This window comes from Akanthomyces muscarius, chromosome 1 (genome assembly GCF_028009165.1).
Source record: "Akanthomyces muscarius strain Ve6 chromosome 1, whole genome shotgun sequence".
NCBI classification, from domain to species: domain Eukaryota; kingdom Fungi; phylum Ascomycota; class Sordariomycetes; order Hypocreales; family Cordycipitaceae; genus Akanthomyces; species Akanthomyces muscarius.
In genome coordinates, this window is record NC_079241.1 from 6,097,240 (window position 1) to 6,116,797 (window position 19,558).

At 50.2% G+C, this 19,558-nt stretch overlaps 7 protein-coding genes across 7 annotated transcripts; 2 read left to right on the top strand and 5 right to left on the bottom strand.

Annotated features, from left to right (window-relative positions):
• Positions 1 to 132: 132 nt before the first annotated feature.
• On the bottom strand, positions 133 to 2,234 carry LMH87_007067 (uncharacterized protein; the record flags this gene model as incomplete). Its single annotated transcript, XM_056192096.1, has 3 exons — positions 133 to 543; positions 598 to 2,067; positions 2,124 to 2,234. The coding sequence occupies 3 exons, from the start codon at positions 2,232 to 2,234 to the stop codon at positions 133 to 135; spliced, it is 1,992 nt and encodes a 663-aa protein (XP_056060349.1).
• A 1,332-nt stretch (positions 2,235 to 3,566) lies between these two features.
• Positions 3,567 to 4,110, bottom strand: LMH87_007068 (uncharacterized protein; the record flags this gene model as incomplete). Its single annotated transcript, XM_056192097.1, has 4 exons — positions 3,567 to 3,589; positions 3,655 to 3,747; positions 3,806 to 3,810; positions 3,878 to 4,110. 4 exons carry the CDS (start codon positions 4,108 to 4,110, stop codon positions 3,567 to 3,569), a joined length of 354 nt encoding a protein of 117 aa, XP_056060350.1.
• Positions 4,111 to 4,335: 225 nt separating this feature from the next.
• On the bottom strand, positions 4,336 to 7,787 carry LMH87_007069 (uncharacterized protein; the record flags this gene model as incomplete). Its single annotated transcript, XM_056192098.1, has 14 exons — positions 4,336 to 4,421; positions 4,475 to 4,539; positions 4,592 to 4,642; positions 4,696 to 4,767; positions 4,817 to 4,925; positions 4,984 to 5,346; positions 5,394 to 5,556; positions 5,617 to 5,754; positions 6,217 to 6,359; positions 6,408 to 6,641; positions 6,696 to 6,975; positions 7,029 to 7,249; positions 7,305 to 7,673; positions 7,739 to 7,787. 14 exons carry the CDS (start codon positions 7,785 to 7,787, stop codon positions 4,336 to 4,338), a joined length of 2,343 nt encoding a protein of 780 aa, XP_056060351.1.
• Positions 7,788 to 9,636: 1,849 nt separating this feature from the next.
• Positions 9,637 to 10,929, bottom strand: LMH87_007070 (uncharacterized protein; the record flags this gene model as incomplete). The annotated part of the gene is made up of 1 exon (XM_056192099.1): positions 9,637 to 10,929. The coding sequence occupies one exon, from the start codon at positions 10,927 to 10,929 to the stop codon at positions 9,637 to 9,639; it is 1,293 nt and encodes a 430-aa protein (XP_056060352.1).
• A 614-nt stretch (positions 10,930 to 11,543) lies between these two features.
• Positions 11,544 to 15,363, top strand: LMH87_007071 (uncharacterized protein; the record flags this gene model as incomplete). The annotated part of the gene is made up of 13 exons (XM_056192101.1): positions 11,544 to 12,011; positions 12,063 to 12,307; positions 12,358 to 12,799; positions 12,850 to 12,976; positions 13,038 to 13,113; positions 13,395 to 13,415; positions 13,464 to 13,495; positions 13,558 to 13,623; positions 13,859 to 14,152; positions 14,205 to 14,796; positions 14,849 to 14,971; positions 15,127 to 15,215; positions 15,281 to 15,363. The coding sequence occupies 13 exons, from the start codon at positions 11,544 to 11,546 to the stop codon at positions 15,361 to 15,363; spliced, it is 2,658 nt and encodes an 885-aa protein (XP_056060353.1).
• Positions 15,364 to 15,826: 463 nt separating this feature from the next.
• LMH87_007072 (uncharacterized protein) lies at positions 15,827 to 16,209 on the bottom strand (the record flags this gene model as incomplete). Its single annotated transcript, XM_056192102.1, has 3 exons — positions 15,827 to 15,903; positions 15,959 to 15,964; positions 16,017 to 16,209. The coding sequence occupies 3 exons, from the start codon at positions 16,207 to 16,209 to the stop codon at positions 15,827 to 15,829; spliced, it is 276 nt and encodes a 91-aa protein (XP_056060354.1).
• A 528-nt stretch (positions 16,210 to 16,737) lies between these two features.
• On the top strand, positions 16,738 to 17,218 carry LMH87_007073 (uncharacterized protein; the record flags this gene model as incomplete). The annotated part of the gene is made up of 3 exons (XM_056192103.1): positions 16,738 to 16,823; positions 16,883 to 17,004; positions 17,082 to 17,218. 3 exons carry the CDS (start codon positions 16,738 to 16,740, stop codon positions 17,216 to 17,218), a joined length of 345 nt encoding a protein of 114 aa, XP_056060355.1.
• Between the last annotated feature and the right edge of the window lie 2,340 nt (positions 17,219 to 19,558).

Here is a 19,558-nt window from a genome sequence, read left to right on the forward strand (position 1 = left end):
GCTACAAACGGTCGAAGAAAAGCCAAGCTGACAGTGGCGGGCAGCCCTTCTCTTATTGGTGGCTGTTGCTCGAGAAAATGTGTATTCAATTTGCCTTAGGTAATAGTATGCAAGCTCAGCCGAGACTGTACCCTAGTTCCCATACTTCTCTCCCTTCACTGCTCTGCTCCTGTCCTCGTCAGTATCCTGGCTATTTGCTTCAGCCTCCGCAGCCTGTTGTCCGTTAAGAACTCCCAGCACAACAACCTGTGGCGCATAGAAAGGTTTTCCAATGTGAAGCTTATCAGCCGGAACGAAAATGTCGAAGGCACGTGGCACAATGAAGCCAAGCGCAATGATGATCATAACGACATGTGAAACAGCGAAGGCGAAGATGTGCAGAGGATCGTTGCGAACTTTGTAAAACGCCGGGTAGGCAAACGAAAAGATGACGGCCATGATCGGCGCAGATACGTAGCGGAGAATGGGTCCCCAGACAACGGGAATGCTCCAGTTCTTGCCGACGGCCACGACATTGTTCAGGTCTCGACAAAGTTGATTTGCCTGAGGCAATTAGCAGGAGAACTTGGAATCTTTACACGCACAAATTCAACTTACTGAATAAAAGCCAAGCCACCAAAACTTGTTCAAGAAGCTGTTTTTACCCCAGAATGAGGGCGCCAGAGAATCCGGCGTCTTCGAGAGAGCAACAGAGAGGCATGCACCAACAATGTAGATACCGAAGCCAGTGCCAGCCCCAGCCTCGGCAGTGACCGACTGTGCCACGGCAACTCCAAGAACCATGGCAAAGACGTATCCCGCATTGTATATAGCATATGCAGCAACGCCGACCTGTCCGGTGACATCAACGTAGCGATACAAGCTGGTCACTGCAACAGCTTCGCACCATACAACAAATATGAGAGCCAAGTTGTTCGTCCAGGTATCGACAGCATCTAGAAGATAGAAACCAAACTCTGTGCAGTATATGAGTGAGAGGCAAAAGGAAACAAGGATGACACCAGTGGAGATCCAAGTTCGCGAGGTGCGTTGGCCCCAGCTGGAGTCGCAAATCATCGTGACGATGGACTCGACGAGAGCAAAAGCAGAACTGAGACCAAGCAGCGCCAGAGTGAGGAAAAACAATACGGCCCAGACATTGGCGCCGGGCATTTCTGACAAGGCCAGGGGATAGGTCAGAAAGCCGACGGTGAAAGTGCCGAGTTTGACACCTTGATTAGGCTCATATCCCAGAAAGCCAATCACTCCGAAAACAGCGAACCCGGCAAGGACTTCAAATAGAGAATTGCTAAATGCAATAATAAATGCATCTTGGACGGCATTTGCGTATTTGGTGTTGTAAGAAGCATAGGAGGTGAAGTAGCCAAAGCCGACACCGATGGAGAAGAAGATTTGGCCGACAGCAGCTTGCCAAATATCTCCACCTGCGAGCTTGTCGCTATGCCACTCGGCAAAGTACAACTTGACTCCGTCGATGGCGTTGGGCAGAGACAATGAACGTCCAATGAGGATGATCATCATGATGATTGGGAGACCCATCGTGACGTACACTGCGCGACCAGTAACTCCAACTCCCTTGTACATGCAAAGGTAGACAAGGAACCAGATAAAGGCGGCCCATCCCACAGTCTCGCCGACCATGCCACGAGCAGCATAGTTGACGTAGCTAGTGACGGTGTTTCCGCTCATGGCGCCAGGGATCGGGTCTGGGTTTCTGACGACGTCTCCCATATAGAACTCCTGGCCCCTGCCGGTCCACGGCAGCGGACTCTGGAACGAGGATCGAAAGTACCGCATGATCCAGGAAATGATGGGCACGTAGTATGTGGCAACGACGTATCCGTTCATGATGACACCCAGACCAATGCCCTTTGTTCGGTTGTTGAGTCCATGAAAGGCGACGACTGCGCCGCCGCGATATGCCTGACCGATCGAGATCTCCAAGATCAAGATTGGGATGCCGAGGAAGAAGAGCGCAATCAGGTAGGGGATGAACCACTGCACGCCATTGTTGGCAAAGACGACGGACGGATATCGAAGCATGTTTCCGAGTCCAATAGCACCTCCCTAAAGTGAGCATGTTAATAGAAACCCGTAGGCATAGAGCCAAACGTAATTCATACCATGGCGGCGAGGACGAAAGCAGCCCGTGAGGGCCATTTGTCGCGGCCATCTTCCTCCTTCTCCGCGTCGGGTGAAAGGAATCGATACGCCTTCTTTAAAAACGAAGTCATGATCGAGGTGCAACAAGCGTTTGTCGAAAAGAAAATGATATGAGAAGAGTGAGACAACGCCCGTTGTGGGCAGCCTCCTTCTTATAGACCCCAGCTGAAGACGAACAGTCGCCCGACCAAGCCCTGCCCGCGCTATAATCTTGGCTGATTTAACCGCAGCAAGCCGGCAGCTCTGGTCGCGTGGCAGCTCAGCATGCGCCGAGCCTTAGCTGAGGGTCCTGATGTCTGGGCGGAAATGAGCAGCGAACCATGCTGCAGGCGTGAGTCGCCGCTTTGCCATGCCCAGGCTGCATGCAGGTCTCCCAATAAGCTTGGCCTGGAGGCGCGGGGGGTGGCCTGTGCATGCTGGGCATTGCAGGCGCACAACAATGAATAAGGCTTTTGCCATGACCGAAGCCTGTTGATGCCAAGCGGTGCCCAGAGTTTTAGCCTGGGAGGTGACATTTGTCTCCAAGGACCGCGGGGTGATGGGACGACGAACAAGTGGAGATGGCGCTCTCCCCAGAATCTTGGCAGAAGTTAAATCAGAAGCTTCTTTTGCCCTACCAATCTACCTGCCACGTAAGTGGAGAGAGAGCCTTATGGCTGAATACTGGCTAGGGAAATGCTTGTAGAAGGGGCCATACCGGGAGACTGAAAAGGAGCAACGGTCTGGTCTGGGTTTTCTCGCAACTTCCGATCGCTGTTTGGAGAACATGCCATGGGGCAAAATATTGTTTCTTGAGGGTGAAAATGAGCCCGGGATGGCTGATCTATCTATTATTCCACCTGTTGGCTGACCAAATATCTCGCTGCCTGTCGTGTTCATATAGACAGGACTTGCCTCTGTCCACAGTCAAAATGCGGTCCGCTTCTCGGAATAGCGACGGTCGATGTGATACCATCAGAATGGTACAGCCGGCAAAAGCTTCCCGCATGACTTGCCGCATGTGGTCTTCTATTTCGGCATTCGGTGCCCCTTCATCAATCAGGATGATCCTGGTTCTCATCATTTGTTTGTGCAGCATTGCTCGAGCTAGCTCGAAGAGCTTCTTATGCCCATTGGAGAACTTCATGAGATGAGATGAGGCATCAAGCCCCCACGCGCCTCGATGCGGTCCCATAGGCCCACGCGTCTCAGGATACCAATTAACATATCATCTGTGAGCAAGAATTCCCGCGGTCTTAGATTCGAGTCGAACGGATCTAAGTTCAGTCGAACTGTTCCCTTCGGTTCAAGACCAGACTGCGTCATAGTTGTGATGCGAGACCGCAAAATATCGCGCGGCAGACTTCGGATCTCTCTGTTGTCGATGCTAATGCTTCCTTCAAATTCGAGTAGATTTAAGATCGCTAGAAAAATTGGTGTTTTCCCACTGCAGTATTTAAGATATCGTGTCAGCAAATTTAAGCTCATGTAGGCTGGGTACAGTGATCATACCTTCCCGTGCGTCCTGAGATGCCGACAATTTGACCAGGCTCAACAGTGAATCATACATGGTCGAGCGCAGTGTGTCGGACTCCCCCAATTGGCCTGTACCCATATAGAACTTGATTAGCCCCATGATCCTGGAGGGACGACACCAACTTGCCTGTACTGAGCAGTTACACAACTCAGCTGAATTTGGCCCCGGCCAGGCCACTCCAGTGGCACCTCCTCGTACTCCTCTGGGTCCCGTTCCTGGGGTGTTGACTGGATGTATGCTCGAATTTGGCCCGCACCACGCAACGCTGTGTCGGCTAAACTGAAGCATAACGCAAGTGCGTGTACCTGGTTTCCGAAATTGACCAAAGCAACAAATGCAAAACCGACGGCAATCTGCGAGACTGGCTCCTCAGATTTAAGCGCAAGAATCACAATGCTAATAGCAGGTGTAGCAGCAACTGTATCGCCCATTGTACAACACCACCGACTCAGGGTCGCTCTGCGACATTTCGACTTGTAGAGTTCACTGAGGCCGGTATAGTAACGGCTCAGGAAGGCAGCCTGCCAGCAAAAAGCATGTATATGCTCGCTACCAGTGCTAGTGTCGGCCATCAGCCTCGAAAGTGTCTCCTGAGGAGTTCCACCCAGCACTCCAACTTGATGAGAGGCTCTGCGATCGAAGAATGAGACCGTCAACTATGCAATTGCCAAAAACAGGGGGAGAAAGACCGTCGAGCTAGCCCAATAGAACGTTGCAAAATAAATTCCGACGCCTATGAATGCTACAAAGTGACGTATTAGCCCTTTGTTCTGTCAGAGTCAGCGTGAAATGTACCCCAAACGAGCTGCGGCATAAGCCGTGGTAAGCCCTCGGTGGTTTGAAAAACATCTCGAGTAAATCTGATGCCTGTCATTAGTATTTAAAAAAATAGCTTCAATGCCACATATTTACTTATTGAGCAGAAAGTTTGTGTCCGTTGACGAAAAATGATCAAGTGTGGCGCTACGTGGCAAGTTAGAAACGCCTTTCGTACGAAGTGCTGCACAGTCTCATACCGGTGTATGGTTTCTGCGACTTTCGCATATAACGCTCTGGCTGTTCTTGGATACACTGTATAGTAATATGACCTTGACGTGTTAGAATTCCTTCGTGTGTTGCGCAGCGTTCAAGTCTCACATTGAGCACAAGAAATTGAATACCGGGTTTGCCATAGAGAAACCTGTGTAAACCAGCAAGAAGGTACGATTTTCTGGATCTGTGACCATCCAAAAGTAGATAAAAGCCGCTGTAGTAGTTGACTGGTGTTAGACTGACATACGCCGCCACATCAGTTGGAATCTTACCTGGGATCAACTCTGCGACGGCAGCGGTGGCGACGACAGAGCAAAATACAACGCTAACAAGGTTCCCAGAAGGTCCTAAAAAGAAGAACTTGTAAAGTGAAAAGTCGTTAACCCCCACACCTACAGCGTCTGGGATGTTCCAAGTGTTCGCTAGGTTTAAACGCGGAATGACTTCTGGAGGTGGCGCGTCATCTCCCTCGGCATCTAGAACCGCAATACTAAACTCGGTCGCACCGGGCTGAGATTCTCCTACTCTCCGAGGAGTGTAGCAAGGGCTCCCTTCGCGGCTTGCCTCGGAGCGTTCGCGCACCCGACCATCGTCGGAAATTTCGAACACTAGGTCAGCATCGACGGTATGCTCTCCTACTCAGCCATTAGTATCACGGTATGAGACCCTTGTTCTGACATACGCATGGTAGTACTCATGATCAGGGTCATGTTATTCGCATTTAGTATCTCGGTTTCTCCAAACAATCTGATACGAATGGCTGATGATGTGTTCTTATCCAGAACGGAAAAGAGGTCATCAACAATGATTATCTCCTTTTTCGCGTACAGAGCCCGAGAAAATGCCTTCGGAACGTTAATGAGGGTACGGACCTCCGGGTAGAACGAATTCAAAAATGTACTTACGACGCGTTGTTTTTGCCCTCTGCTGAGGTTGCAGCCATCACTGCCCGCAACTGTCAATTCGCCGCTCGCCATACGAGCCAAATCAATATCGAGAGCGCAGATGTAGAGTATCAGATTCAACCAAGTCCGATTGAAGGGCTTTTCCCCCACAATGTTATCGCGTATAGAAACATTCCTGATCCATGGTTTTTGGGAACAATACGCAACGCATGTGGAAACAACAATTAATGAGCCACAACTTAGCTGCACTTGCCCAATCATCGACCTGAGAAAAGTAGATTTGCCGCAGCCGACCGAGCCCGTTATCATTGTGACCTTTCCCCTCGGAATGCGCAGGGAGAGGTTTTTTAGAACTGGCTCAGCCCCATTCAACGCCACTGATACATCGATGAATTGAGCAAAAAACTCGCTGGAAGCGCCCCCGCTCGGGTAACGCCTTGACTGGCTTCTCCCGTTTGGTCAGGCGGCGGTATCATTGTCGGCGCCAAGTAGCAAACTGGGGGCAACTACACGTGGATCTCGGTTCTCCTGTAGTAACAAGAAGTCCCGCAGATGTTGAAGAGAGTCAAGTCCGTCGATACGATAGCCTATGCTTCGTACGAAAGTTCCTAGTATATCCGCCAACATGAGGGCAACTCCAACAAAGGCGGCAAAATCAGCCGTACTCCGCGCAGGAAATGCGCCGGGCGCAATAATGGCCAAACCAACTGCTGTTAACGGCGTAACGGTTTCGACGAAGGCACCTGGTTTTATTAGCTTCTCATGGAATCAACAAAAGGGGGTTTCAGTACCTCCAGGGTCGTCAAGTTCTGTTGCAATTCGCACTCGCGTGGAGGTGTGAATCTCATGTTCTTGATATTGTCGCATAACTTTGGACAAGGCCGTTCCTAGACCAAGCATTTTTATTTCTCTCAATTGTGATAGGATATTTGAAACGAAAGCAATGTGATTCTGGGTGGCATGGCGCCATTCCTGTCGGTCAGCTGATCCTCCTCTTTGTACGTCAAGTAACATCTTGGTGGCAACTGGAAAATGTTTTTCAGTCAGAATTCAGGACACGATTGCCTGTAAGAACTTACGAATGGCGGGAGAGAGCGACAGCAGTGTCAGAATGCCCGCTAAAGACATCAGACCTATCAGGCACGAAAGAGCTTCAACAGCAAGACCCCAGTCAACAGCGAGATGCTCAATCAAGTTAATAGCGTTGTCAACATCTGTGACCATCACTTGAAGAGCTGCAGTAGTGTCGAGTTCGGAAGCAGCGAGCGCCAGGCATTTATTATAGGTAGCAGCCTTCAGGATCTGCTCGCAACTCCATGAGAGTCTTGACCGTGAGCAGCGACACCAGGTGGAAGAAAGCTAGGAGAAGACACGTTAGCTGACCGCAATGAAAGAATTACATTGGCACGTACCATGCTACCAATGAAGATCACGATAGTCGCCGCAATCAATTTCCTTGCCTGGTCAGCCGGTACTTGTGGCGCCGTAATCGTCATCAAAATGTCTCGCGTCAAGAACGGTTTTGCTACAGTGAAGCCAGCTTGCATCAGCCGCGGCACGATGGCTGCAAGAAAAAGACGAGGCTTAGTTCGGAAGCAGGCGTTGAGTACACCGAATCGAGAGCTTTTATCGACTGAATCGAAGAGTTAGCGAGCAAAACCGTCGCAGATGCAGATGATCAAGCCAACCTGTCTCCCACTGAGGCAAAAACGCTTTATACAGAATCTCCGCACCAGCTTCATCTTCAAGGTCAGGGAAGAACCCGTTTCCAATTTTCGAGCTAAACCCTACAAATAGGTTTGACTTGGCCAATTTCCACAAAGGTGCTTGACAGAAGCCTGACTCGTCGCTAACGTTATCCATTCCGTTGGCGGAGCTTCCATGCTCCACGAAGCGGCGCTTTGGAAATTGCTCAAGTACGAAAAGTGACAGCTTGAGGGCAACAAAGGTCCAGCGTGGCGATTTGATGTCACCCAGTCCTGGAGGGTAGAAATAGGTCGGAAAGGCGGCAACATCAGCCAGCAGCGTTGTGAGTAGAAATGAAGTCAAAAATGAGCCTTGACGTAGAGAATAAAGGTGTTCAATACAAGAAATGAGCGCCAGAGATGGCATGCCGACGTACGACGCGTGCGCCGTAGCCCTGGCAAGTCTCGTTCCAGCGGAGACGGCATGCCACCAGCAAAAGACAATGTTGATTTGGACAGCACTCAATATTCCACCACGGCAAGCTTCAGCCAAAACAGACGGCTTATCTGTATATAGCGGCGATTGTTGAAAGCTTTGCCGATGTAAACTGGCGCATAGAAAATGATGATGAGGGCAGGGATGAGGCTGCACAGCTCCTCAAATATGACCAGAAAATCAGACGGCCTGAGAGGCTCTGGGCCAACTTCGTCCATGCTGTCGTAAGTTATGCCAGTATGGCAGCGATTGAGGGGGGTTGGCCTTCAAGAGAGCTCTCTCGATTTTCAGAGGCTGCGGGAAGTAGAGTCGAAATCGACTGCGTGGCTAAACAGCCTTGGCGAGGGTTGAGCTTGCTTTAGTACTGTTGGACCAGTCGCCCCGTATTACGACAGCGCGTAACTGAGGTGAGTGAGCCGGGTTGCGATAATTTCATTACTTATTGTTAGGAGCTGACTTCTGCTCTTTCGCCGCCACAGTGATAACGAAGCCTCCAAGGGTTTTTGCCAGTAGTCCGCGACGGCAGGAACACAGCGACCCTTGGCCCTTGCAAATTCCTCCTGTCTGCTCAAGATAGGGTTCCGCTGAAGAGACAAGTTGTGATGAGCTGCAGTACCCAATTTTGGGTGCGGGGGATGCTCTAGTGGGCACATGGTTCAAGATAGGTCCTCTGTGATGCACCTGCGACATCCACAGAGGGCCTTGTAGCCTCTGTTTATTACCAGTACGTTAGCGGTACGTTGCTGTACCCAGTTGGGCCGCCTGTGCAGCCACCGACTGCCTCCAAAATTAGCGCCGCCAGCGCCGCTACATACCGGACTTCATCACTACTCGTAACCGAGAGGAGTGCGGTAAGATGACGAGTGCCGGAAACATGAAAGCAGAAGCGCAGGCACCCGCATACTTCCTCCAACGGGCGGACACTCAAAGCTGATTCTGAGTTTCGTCTGTTTCTCGGACACGCAACGAAGAATAAGTGCCTTACCCGCCTCCCAATCCTACCACCAGCGTTGTACTCCGTACGGAGTACCGGGGCAGTAAATAGCCACCAAATGCTGACAGGTTGGTCTACCAACACAGCGAGCTGCAGGCGCTAACTCTTGTGGCTGCGCTCTATCACACGCTCTCTTAGTTCTGTGTTCGGCGCTTTTGCCGTCTAGTTATCGCGCCGCCGAGGCCAAGCTGAGCAAGTCAGGCTGCACTAATCTCGGGGCCAGCGGGTGAGCATCCGCCACCTTCACGAGCTGGGAAAGCAGATGTTAACTACTAGGGAGTGACTGGACGCATCCTTCATGGCCGCCCTGGGGGTTTCTCCCACAGGCATGAATTAAAGTTTTCAAGTTCTCGAAAACCCTTATTAGCATGTTTGAGCAGAGACAGTGATATCTCCTAGTAGCCAGTATTTTGAAACGAGCTGCCGCCGGATGTACGGCCCGAGGCTATGCCAAGTGCATTACCAGATACTGCGTGACGTCTCCTGTATTGATCTGCACAGGGCCTAGATATGCCAGCCTGCGCAAGTCGGCTTTCGTGTAACTTGGGCGCAACCTCTGATTCTCTGCAACAAGCTTGGACTTCAGTTCTGCAAGACTAAATTGCCTCATGCTCATGAGGTCTTGCTTGGGGACGGTGGGGACTTTCAACGAAGAACAACAGCTACGAGGCAGGGATTAGGGCTGCCATATTAACTTATACTTCCGTATGCACAGCCCCAAGGCAGCCCGTTAACGTTACACGACAATCTCGTGCAGGAACTAGTCGGTGGCGTATGCTTATGAGTTGATTTAAGTGATAAATTGGTCTAAGAAATGGACCCAATTAACGAGCAATCTCAAAAGTCTACATGTATACCTGTTCCTGAATCGTAATTGAGGTTTTAACCACGCGTACGATCGTGTCCAGCTCCTCTTCTGTCACCGTAAATGACGGTGCTAGCAGGATGTGGTCTCCCTTCCTTCCATCCACAGTTGTCCAACCAGGGTAAACTGCCACACCAGCCTCGAATGCCGTCTGCTGAACTCGAATTCCAAATGTGATAGACGGATCGAATGTTTCCTTGCTCTCTTTATCCTTGACAAACTCCACCGCCCAGAAAAGGCCGCGACCACGAATGTCCCCTACCGAGGGACAGGCGCTAAGTGCCGCTCGTAGTTTCGCCTCGAGAAGCTTCCCCATTGCCGCGCATCGCGCCACAAGATTATCGCGCCGCAAAATCTGTTGCACAGCCAATGCTGTAGCGCACGAGATCGGGTGGGCTTGGTAAGTATGTCCGTGATTGAATGAGCTCGTTCCTTGGCGTATTACGTCCACGACTGTCTTGTGAGCAAGGACAGCAGCGATGGAGCAATAGCCACCACCAAGCCCTTTGGCGACCGTCACAATATCAGGCGTAACCTTTTCTTGCTCAAAAGCATAATAGGTCCCGCAACGACCTGTCCCGCACATGATTTCATCCAGTATTAGGAGAATGCCGTATTTATCGCAGAGAGCCCGAACACCGCGCAAATACCCAGGTGGTGGTGGTACACATCCTGATGTGGCGCCACCGACAGTTTCGGCCACAAAAGCGATGACTTTGGAAGGTCCAACTGCGAGGAACTCGGTCTCAAGCTCTTCTAGAAGACGTCTGGTAAAGTCCGCTGTGCTTTCTTCGTCTCGCTTATAGCGATACGCATACGCTGGCGAAACATGCGACACATGTTGGTATCCGAAATCCTGGTATGGCACCTTGCGGGCTAGGTTTGAAGAAACAGAGAGGGATCCCATCGTATTTCCATGGTAGCTTTGTTTTCGAGACACAAAGTGTATGCGATCCGTCTCGCCCTTCTCGAAAAAGTATTGCCGTGCTAATTTGAGCGCTGACTCGACAGCTTCACTGCCACTGCAGACGAAGAATGCCTTTTCTAGCCCATGCGGACTTCCTTCGAGCATGAAATTGGCCAAGTCCTCTGCCGCGGGCGTAGTGTACGACTGCGTGTGTACGTAGCTGACTTTGCTTGCCTGGCGAATCATGGCCTTCTGAACTTCTTCGTTGCCGTGGCCGATAATTGCCACAGCTGCGCCGCCGCAGGCATCGAGTACGGTGCGCCCATTTGCGAGATGTAGCTTCAGGCCTTTCGCGGACTCGACCATCGCTGGTTCTACCTTGAGTGATCGATGCATCAAATGTGTACCTTCCGCGGATCGCTTCCGTGCCGGAAGTGACATAAGCGTATCTGCATTGCTATGTGGCGACATCTGTATAAGGTATGAACTTTAGATTTGAGTCTCGAGTATTTGAAGGATATGAAGAAATCTGTATAATGATTTTTTTCGTCACATCTCCTGGGGCCGCTGATGACTTGTATTTATGGTCGCCAGGCCTTGCCATGATGTTCTCGCCTGAGAGCCGAAACCCGACGGCGGTATCGGCATGGCCCTCTTGACACGAGCTTGATAGCTACAGGGCGTAAAAATGACAAAAGAAATCGGAGTCTGAGAATGACACGATAATGATAATTCCTTCCTAGCGCCATTGGTGACACCTGACCGCCTGAGCGCCTCTCGGTTCTGACTGCCGGCGGCCCGCTTTGCAGCTTCCAAAAAGGCAAGTCTCGGGTTTGAATGCGCTTTCAGAACCGACAATGAAGAGCGCCGACAGCCGTGAGTCCGCGCCTTTCAAGTGGATTCAAATAAATGCATTTTTCGAGTTGTTGTCTCCCTTGTTTTCCATTCTCTGCATATTTTGTTTTGCAGATTTAATCACCATGTCTGTCGAAAAGCCTTCAACGCGACCAGACCCTCTCGCACGCGAAGTACTGCATTCGGACGAAGAGACTGGTTCCGAAAATCACCATGAGTCTGCGACGAAAGATGACCTGCAAATAGACAGTTGGAGGGGATGGGTTGTTGTCGCAGCTTCGGCATCTTCTCTTTTCGTGTTCATGGGTGTCATTTACTCCTGGGGCATCTTACAGGCAAACCTGGCACACAACTCCAGCATGTCCTTGACCACATTGACGTTTGTCGGCTCACTTGCAACATCATTCATGACTTCGATATGTGTATTTGTCGGCAAGGCTGTTCGCAAATTCGGGTACCGAGAAACTGCAATTGCGGGGGCTATCTTGCTTGGCCTGGGGGAATTTGCGTCGAGTTGGGTAACCCATAATCTGGGTGCACTTTTTGTCACTCACGGTGTCATATTCGGCGTCGGCGGTGGATTGACGATCTTGGTAAGACGCAACGCTGCTCCAGTACTGTTACTATGCTAACGCGAGGTAAAGCCGTGCTCTACTGCACCTTTGCAGTGGTTTCGAAAGCGCCGTGGTCTCGCGACAGGCGTCGTCTTCGGTGGTGGAAGTCTTGGCGCAGCCGTCATGGGCGTAGCGACAAACAGTATGGTTGCCCGTATTGGCGCACCTTGGACTTTTAGAATCTTAGGATTTATGTTGTGGGCAGTCTGTCTTCCAGCGGCTTGTCTAATGAAACAACCTGCCTCAACGCGGAACGCAGTGCCGAAGCTTCAATGGTAGGCCAACTCCAAAAGTTTGATCACTGCCGCCGTGCTAACAGACATAGGCACCGATTCAAAGAAGTCGACTTCCTCCTCATATTCTTCGGTTCCGCTCTGGCTTGCTTCCCACTATTCATTCCTCCTTATTTTATTCCGATCTTTGCTCGCTCAATAAGCCAATCCGGAGACATCGCAATCATTGGCTTGACGATTTGGAACATTGCATCTACGGTGGGACGAGTCTGCGCTGGGTACACCGCTGATTCTCTCTTGGGGCCTCTGAACAGCTTTCTTGTTTCATTGGTCTGCTGTGCAGTAAGCTCACTTGCTATTTGGCCCTTTTCCTCTAACATGGGGGTTCTTGCCGCGTTCGCCGTTATCAACGGTATAGGCTGCGGGTCGTTCTTCAGCTTATTCCCTACGGTCCTCGGCTCTGTTTTTGGTCCGGAAAACACCATGGGAGTGCTACCTATTATGTGGGGTGGCTGGTTCTTCGGTTTCTTCTTCGTAAGTCCAGTACTTTCTCGCTCAATTACACTTGTACTCACAGTAGTTAGGGAACCCCCATCGCTGCGCAGCTCTACGCGCTGGCTGGAACGAGGACTGACACCGCCGCGTATCGACCTGCGGCGTATTATGCAGGTGCCATGTCGGCTATTGGCATCGTTTTCTTCGTTATTCTGCGTATGCGGAAGACTAAAGGATTATTCACAAAAGTATGAAGATATCATCATGTCTCGGATAGCATCGGTATTTCACAGCATCCACAGCGACGGTTCCACGACGGGGGCCCACGAGCTGGATGTCAGCGCGCTAGAACAGTATATAAAGCGATAATAGTATAGCTTACATGACTCAAAATAGAGCCGAACATTAAAATCACCGCTACTTTCGAGACGCTTTGGGGCTCCTCATCCCTGCTCGGTTCGTCGCCCCAAAAGGTCGACGACCCACTCGTGGCTGGCTTCGGAAAAGAGTCAAAAACTCTTTCCCGAGCAACATACATTCATTCCCGAACACCATACACACTATCATTCCCGACACAGTTCCAACTTCCATTGCCAGCTTGAGCTGATTGATAAAGTCCCGTCATGCGGACTAGCCTATCCTGCGATAATTGTCGGTGAGTGCTGTTCTTTGGGCAGGAACTGTAGACGCTGATGTAGACTAGGGCGTCCAAGGTGAAATGCATTCACGCAGGAAGTGCGCCGTGCCAGCGATGCCGCAGGTCAAATTTGGATGGTTGTGGGCTAAGCCTTCCCAAGACTCCAACAGGAAAATCGAAGCGCAAGAGAACGCGGCAAATTGGGGACTCGGCGACGCCTCCCAGGGTTCGAAATGAGGAGATCCAGGCGAACGTTTCACGACAGCAGAGCGAGGCAACTTTTCCGCGGAGTAGAGGCCACAGTCACCATTCTGGTAGTCGCGACCGAGAAAACGAGTCTTCCCTCACTTCTGACTCACCATTGAATCCTTACGAAAGAGATCTCGTGGAAAGTCACGTCTACAATTTACCAGCAGGTATTGTGATGAAAAGTCTCAATGTGTTCACGAACAAATTCCCAGAACTAGCTATCCTGCACCTTCCTAGCTTCATAGAAGAGCTCCGCTCACGCAGTTCCAAAGAAGTCATTGCTTTGTTGAGCGCAGTGCTGGCGGTGACGCGCTCCCAAATATGTGTACTGAATGCGTCTTGGGGAGAGGATCTTTTGCCGCGGGAGCACTATGCATTGTACGCGAAAGACCTCTTGAAGGATCTCATCTTACAGCATCCAAATATTCAAGTGGTTCAAGCCCTGCTAATTATCACGCTGCATGAATGGGGCTCCAGAGACTTCCACAAAGCGTGGATCTATTGCGGTAAGGCGCGAGGCATTTCTACTGGTTTATGTCGACACTGACCAATTGCTAGGAGTCGCTATTCGGATAATGCAGGCTCTCCATAGTTTAAGAGTCGCACCATATCCGTTGGATTTGACTTCGGAGCGGAAAACTGATGCCACTTCCACAGCTATTGAGACTCGCACCTACTGGGCTTGTTTCATCATGGACTGCATGGTAAACTCAGGAACTTACAATCCACCGATGCTTCCAATGTCAGAAATGATAAAGCTGAAGATTCCTCGACCAGTCGGTATCGTTGAATTTGCATTTGGGCCCGATTCATCCTCCGGAGCGCCACGTAGCGATGAATCTTATGCTAACCACAGCACCGGTATACTCGACATCACCCAAGGCTTTGAGATTCTGGTGGCTGGGTTCGATATCTGGACGCAGGTGATGACTTTTATTTTTCAGGATGGACGTCGCGCGCCAGGGATGTGCGCACCTCCAAACTGCCCATGGGTGCCGGGATCGCCCTGGTTCACGTCTCGCGACCAACTGGACCACTGGAGGGCAAGTCAACATCGCAAGCTATATTATCCGAACAACTCAGTTGCAGTACATATGACCTTGGGATATGGCGAAACATTTGCCTATTTGAATCTTTTGTACTACGTCAGGTAAGATACATGGCGATTCGGAAGATGTTCATATCAATTTACTGTGAAATAGCACATTGATGCTCCATCGGGAATACTTCCCTTTCCTGCCGACGCTGGAGGCTACGCCGCAAGGGCCCGTGGACCATCCAAAGCTGGAGGCTACTGCCCCAGAAAGATGGTGGGATGATAGTGCGTATGTCCTGTTTGGAGCAGCCGAAAATATAGCGAAGATTCTCCACGAATCTTCTGAATGTGGCGTCCACTTGATGACGCCCTTTGCTGGTTTCTGCGCGTTCTCGGCAGGCTACTTAAATCTTTATGTCTACCATTTTCCACGAATGAATTTAGGTCGAAGTCTGCAAGCGAAAACATGTATGGATATGTGTCTCGACTATCTGAGCGAATTTCGAAAAATCTGGACAATTGCGGACGGTTGGGTAAGTTTTCTTCCTCTCCCCGACGATACATGCAAAGAGTTCCACTTCTGACCTTGCTTTGAAAGATAAAAACAATTCAGCACGCGTCGCTGCTCTACTCTCGAGCCGTAGAGAATCGGTCAAGATACCAAGGCAGAACAAGGACTGATTTCGATGTGTTGCATCAGTCGATTCATGAATTTCGCGGGATAGATCGATCTGATCAACACACCCAAGAAATTAACGGCGCCGATCTACCGGGGCAACAGGACACACAAAGACAAGATGTAGATGGCATTGTACCTGGGGTGGACACGAACACGCTGTTAACACAGTTGATGGCAGAAGTGAGCAGTAATCTAGATGAGCAGGGTGCATGGTCTCAGTGGTGGCCACCAGTCGACGAAATAGCACTGCCAGAGACGGTGTAAAGACGGTCAAATGATGAAAAGCAGCAAGCCATTTCAGTGGCCTTTATGTATCGTATAACTATCGTGCATCGCTTTCATCCTGCAGCGCATGTCTTGGTACACTACTAGGGAGGTGTCTCGAGAAGTAGTCGCAGTGGAGCTGCGTCTACTTTTCGGAACAGAATAACCAACACTAGAAATACCACTTGCACACTCGGTCAGTCAAAATTTGGCGGCCACGTATGACTGCTTGAGCTTGAGATGTTGAACGACTCGGGCGTTGATGATGGCACACGAGCCTACGCAGCTGCATTTTAGTGAAACCATCGTTTCTTGACGGGAAGATTGGTATACTAGCGACTGGGCAAGAGTGTGCAATTCACTTCAGGTCGGTAACTGCGCCGAAAATAACCATGTTTCGCAAAGAGGGCGCTTGACGGTGGAGCAACGAAAGCGACTGGGCACTTTTGACGCTGTCGCTCATCTGTGTGATCTCTGGAGGGGAGGCGCTGAACTCTGCCAATCTGGATGCAGAACGGCTGCAGTGCTAGATACAGGTGGATGAGCCTAAAAACCAGGCAACGAATCGCGAGCCACTGTAGCATGCCGCTCGGACTTGACCCTTTTTGGCCACACTTTTTGAGCAGTTGGTGCCACTGGTTACAGAATCCTGGTCGATCCTACGGGGTACACATTACGTTTTTTTATTGTGTCGCCGGAAGGATCATATAGTGCTGGCTCTCCGGCGTTGCGGCGGACTTTGTCCAGCATTAAAGCTGTCTGGAAATTGAGACGATGATGCGCGGATGTCTTGTGAGCGAGGGGGGATATGGAAGCTGATATATGCCTCAATACCAGCCCTGAAAGCGAAGCAGTCGCTGCAGTAGTACAGTACCGGCCTGGTCGATTTGGGCTCTGGCACCAAAAGTCCCCTTTCCTGAAGGGGCGTGCGTCTAGCATCGTCGAGCCCCGCCGTATCGTTGAAGTAGGCTTGGGAACTTTTGAAGTAGCGGGGACCCTAGTGCTTGGAGGTCAATTATTTCGTCTACTGATAGAGCACCACTACTACTGGTACTGGGGGACTGGTACCTTGTAAGATGCACAGCGGAGCCAGGCTTGGGCCGGCCTCGACAATGGATAATAGAGCAGAGCTGGAGACTTGGCGTCTCGACACCGAACGCATCAGCAGTGTGCGAGTCAATATTGAAAATGTTTCAAGGTCTGTCGTCAAATCCAGGCTCTGACGAAACAAGAATATAAACACATCTGATTGACAAGAACATATCTAGTAATGGTGCTGTTAACTTGCCTCCGAACTGATGTTGCCATGATGCCCGTTGAGTCCCCAAGGACGACTCATGCGCGGGGTTTGGACAGGCTGAGCCCTGGCTCCGAATCAGGTACGGATAGTGAAGAATCACTAATACTCATGTAGAACCGTGCAGCCCTTGTCCGCCGCACTAATAATAGCGAGCAGTCGTGCACCCTGTGACGAGATGCCATGGCCTGGAGGCCAAATACACAGGCCGCCCAAGCAATTGGGTTAGGTCTATTGCTGGCTATTTGCCCAGCTCGTACTCAACCCCAGCCCGAGGAGCGCGCCACGTTTTGTAGTCCGAAACTAGTTAGAGGTACTGCCGGTAGTGATATGCAGGTAAGTGCAGATACGCACAGTTCCTACTGCCTACTTATAGGTGGCGCAATTCCTATTTAGCAAGTGCATACCGGCTTGCGGGGGTTTCTTACGGCCGTCGCAACATTGCTTGAATGCCTGGCCGTTTTCAAAGATGAAGTATATTATTAGGCCTCAAAACGTGGACTGCCACGGATCTAGCAGGCTTGTAAATACAATAACAGAGCGCAGAGCTCGGCCGTAATGTGCGACCTTGGACTTTTCGTCATAAGACTAGCGGTGGTGTAGCCACTTTATTGACCTGCGAAATTTCTTGCCCTTCCATGCGTGCCTCTCCCTTTTCTTAAAACTTCCACAGTCGCTGAATTGAAAGCTCTGCATATATTCCGCATCATTCCCACCTAAGAAAACGGTTATCGGCAGTTGCAGCACTTGCATCTCCAAGGTGACGGCACACCATGCAGCTGCCACACTTTGTGCTCTGCTTAGCTTCGGCCGCCGTAGTCATTCAATGCTTGCCAGGTAGATTTTCCACACCGAGAGGATTCTTTCCCGGTGTACTGACATATGTTCTAGTTGATGGGCCGACCACGATGATAAATTGGTTGCTTCTTCGAGGCATGATGAAACCGAACACAGGTTTCGGCTACGCGTACCAGTCAGAAACGGACAGCGCTTCAAGGCTCGAAGTGTTGGGCCACGAATAGAGAGTTCTGGAGAGTGGTCATTTCTTATGTCTACTACAGAGGTTTCTTTCGCCTTGCATGTACATATTTAACATTAGCGCATTACTAGTATGGACAGTACTCATTAGTCGGCGATAAACGATCTTCATGAGCCGCAGCATTGTAACGTCAATGAGAAGAAATCAAGTTGTCTGTCGTTGCTAGGTAGGTACTAACGTCGGCCACCCACTTAGGAACACCCCCCACTTAGCAACACCCCTTTCACACTAAAAAGGCGCTTCTTATAGGGATTATATATCTATAACTAATAAGTCTAAAAGATTAAGAAAATATAAATAAATCTATTATAGCTATATTAAGCTATATAAAAGTTTTTAGCTTAATATAAAAATCTATATAATAGATATAATTAGTTAAAGTAGTAATAAATAAATTACTAGTGTTATAGACTGGGCCTAGGGCGTCTGCGAATAGGCGTCATAATTGTTATTAACTCTCTTAAGGAGAAGAAGGAGAAGAAACGGGAAGACAGCGAGCCCTTTCCGTTTCGTAGTGGTCTAGGTTCTATACGGAGTTAGTACGGAGTTTAGCCGGGGTCTTAGCGAAGTCGACCCTAAGCTCAGCTAGCTGACGCTTAACCCGTGCCATCTTAGTCACAATAGTGGGCCAAAGCCCAGTACCTTTACATACCCCCCCTATCCGTCCCCCCCCGCCAACCAGTAAAAACTTTTTTTTTTTTTTTTGTGTGTTAGTTTTTGCCGTTACGGGTTTAGATTAGGTGGCAGAGGGGCCAAGGTGTGGTGCCGATAAAGCCGCAAGTCCATAGAGTGGCCCCCCCTAAAATATCATAACATTAATTATTTCCCGCTGCCCGTGCCTATACATCCCCTGATTGTTCCATTTTGCCCGCCCGCCACGGCCTACCATAGCGTGCTCGTCGCGCGCCATCGTGTCTATCGGCTTCGCCCCAGCGGGCCTCAAATACAGCCAGCGCTAAAGTGTTCTGTAAGGCGCTAAGCGGCTCCCATATCAGGTCCTAGAAGCCTACCTATTTTACCAGGACTTCCCTTTTTCCGCCCCGACCTCTAGCGTTACGGGCACAGAGAACCTCCTCGACAACCCATTCTAGGTGTTAGCTATCCCCCAGTTCGTCATTAACTAAGGTTAGCTCAGGCGCCTAATCATTCCGCGCCTAAGACAGTAAGGGGTCTGCCGCCGCCCGTTCAACCAGGTCAACGTAGAACGTCTTATAGAGGCTCCCGGGTAGGTCCAATGTCACCATCAACAGACTTAGGGTAGCTATAACGCGGTATTTAGAGCGGACCTAGTCGAGCTTTTTATTAAGACAGTCAGTCACAATATTACGTAAAGATAGCCACACCTAATTGCCGATCTAGAATTTTTCTACTAAACGCTAGCTTCAGTTAGACGCTTCCTTCTACCGTTATTACATATAGGCGATAGCGGACTATACTAGGTCGTTACTATCCTTAATATGTTATAAGAACTATTAGGCGCGGCCTACTAGCGTCTTATTTGATAGGTGTGGGTTATTTAGGCGTAGTTAGACCGCCTTAGTGTTATATCTATATAGGAGGAAGTTCGGGCTAAAACCTATAACACTTAAGTCCCTAT